Here is a 2268-nt window from a genome sequence, read left to right on the forward strand (position 1 = left end):
TCCCCACGGGATGGCTGAAAGAGGACTAAATCCCTCGAACCCTTTTATCCCGGTTTGTAATACCAACCGGGATAAAAGGGGGTCTTTTATTCCGGTTTCTGCTTGGTGTTTCCAACCGGGATAAAAGGGTCCCTCACGAGTTAATACAAAAGGATTGCATCCCTTATATAGTCAGATGTGCTGTGTAGGTGGGATGGCAAGGAAGCTACGCGCGAGGCTGAAGGTCGTGGGTTCAAATCTCACACACCGCGCACGCACGAAGATTTGCTCCCTACTAATCGGGACTAAAGACGACTTTTCTACTGTAGTGTAGTTTGTTGGAAAGCTGTTGCAGCAATATGGTTATCTCAAGAGATACTGATCGAGAAAAAGTAATTCTAAATTGAACAAATCCTATGGCACGGCAATCAACAGCCAATAAAATATGTTATTTAGTTGGCCATAGGTCATCAATGGAACCATCTTAATTAGTGTCCACAGCTCCCATGCATGTGCGATCAACGGCTCCATATTTTGCACCCAATCCAATGCTCCAAACTTTTTATTATCTCTTACATCCCATATCTTCAAAGCTGAGCAGCAGCTTAATCAACTTACTTATTTCCAACATGCAGATATATAGTATGTAACAATTATTTTCCAAGGAAGCCCCTACTGTAGTTAGTTAGTAAATAAATAAATATGAAAAGAAAAGAGCTAAACAAAGTCTGAGAGAGCCAAGGTCTCTCCAGAAGAAAAGCTGTAGGTAGGCTTCCTTGGAAAAATCTATTATCCAATTTTGGAATAACTCACATAGAACAATGTAGTTTCATTAGGAGATACGTAAACATGCATCTACGAAAGGTAATCTTTGAAGCAAGTACCAGTATTAAACCAGCAGCACCTAAAATGTGGCTACTAAAAAAACAGCCATGTTGTGCCAAAACAAAAATGGAACGGCGATGTGCTTTTGGTCACTTATTTATTAGAATATTTAGGTTTTAGACAAATAAACATTTAATTAAGTTAATAACCGCATCCAAACTAAGGTTCACATTGGTCAAAGCTAAAACCTTCACACTGCACACCACCGTCGTCAGGGTAACAATGCTTGATCCCTGAGTTAAGCACAGAATTAACATCATGATCACGCAAAGGGACTTTGGATTGCTCATGAAGGTGGAAGTTAGAATGATGCTGGTACCTGAAAAGTTGTGGTGCCAAACTGGAGCCTGGAGGATATGCTAGAAAGCTTCCCCAAAATTTTCAATTTCGGCGCAGATATTACCGAGATGTCCATCTCCCTGCCTTTGAAAATTAGTAATCTTTCTAGAGATGGGGCATCCTCGATGATGAGCTACCTCAACCTGTCGTCTCCCCAAAGAGAACACACACCGATGCTTCTGAGGCTGTGGACATGATCTGGACTCGAGGGAAGCCATTGGTGTCTTTTAGCAGCAAGCTCTCAAGGACAGAGCAGCCCGCGAGCAAGGCATGAAGAGAGGTCTCTGAGATTCTGACACTCACAAGGCTCAGCTGGTTGAGAAGCTGGTTGAGCTCTCTGCTAGCAATATTGCTGTTTCCACAATCCGGGAAGACGCATCCTTCGAAGCTGGCGACGGCGAGGGTGGAGGAGAAGCGGAGCACCGATGGCGGCAGTGGCAGCGGCTGAGTCCCCCCGTGCAATAGGTTACTGTCGAAGAGGATCTCCAGCTTCCGGAGGCCGTCGATGGTGGGGGACCGGAGCCAGCCGTCGAGGGTCGCAGCGGCGCCGGGCCCGTGGCTGCAGTTACGGAGGATGATGTGCAAGCGGCGGCCGGGGCCCGGGTGCGCGGAGAGGGCACTGGAGATGGCGCTGGCGGTGTTGCGCCGCAATGGCTCGGGGAGGTCGAGGTTGAGGGGAGCGGAGCGCCATATGTGCCGCCACCGGGAGGAGAGGACCTGCGTGCGGGCGCCGTCCCTGGTGGGGAGGAGCGTGACAATGTCGCCGAGGACGCCGTCCGGGAGGCGGCTGATGCGGTCGACGAGCTCTTGTTCTTCCTCCGGCCTCCTCTTCTTGGCTCTCGTGATCACCCCCATGGCGATGGCGGCGCGACGCGGCAGGTGGGGAGAAGTGGAGATCGGGAAGAAAGACGCGGGCCCTCCCGCGAAGTACATTGAAGTAGTTGGGCTTCTGCGCATGTTTTTTTTTAACCAACCGCAGCTCTAATTTCTGGCCCAATCACAGCCGCGTCAATGTGTTGCCAGACGATGACCAAAACCCATACGAGAGGTGTCAAATTTAGTTGC

The 2268-nt window shown here is 49.2% G+C and overlaps 1 protein-coding gene across 1 annotated transcript; it reads right to left on the reverse strand.

The window, feature by feature from the left end:
• Nucleotides 1-1341: 1341 nt before the first annotated feature.
• On the reverse strand, nucleotides 1342-2058 carry LOC117842722 (F-box/LRR-repeat protein At3g03360). The gene has a single exon (XM_034723222.1). The coding sequence runs from the start codon at nucleotides 2056-2058 to the stop codon at nucleotides 1342-1344; it is 717 nt and encodes a 238-aa protein (XP_034579113.1).
• Nucleotides 2059-2268: the final 210 nt, after the last annotated feature.

This window comes from Setaria viridis, chromosome 2 (genome assembly GCF_005286985.2).
Source record: "Setaria viridis chromosome 2, Setaria_viridis_v4.0, whole genome shotgun sequence".
In the NCBI taxonomy this organism is placed as follows: Eukaryota; Viridiplantae; Streptophyta; class Magnoliopsida; order Poales; family Poaceae; genus Setaria; species Setaria viridis.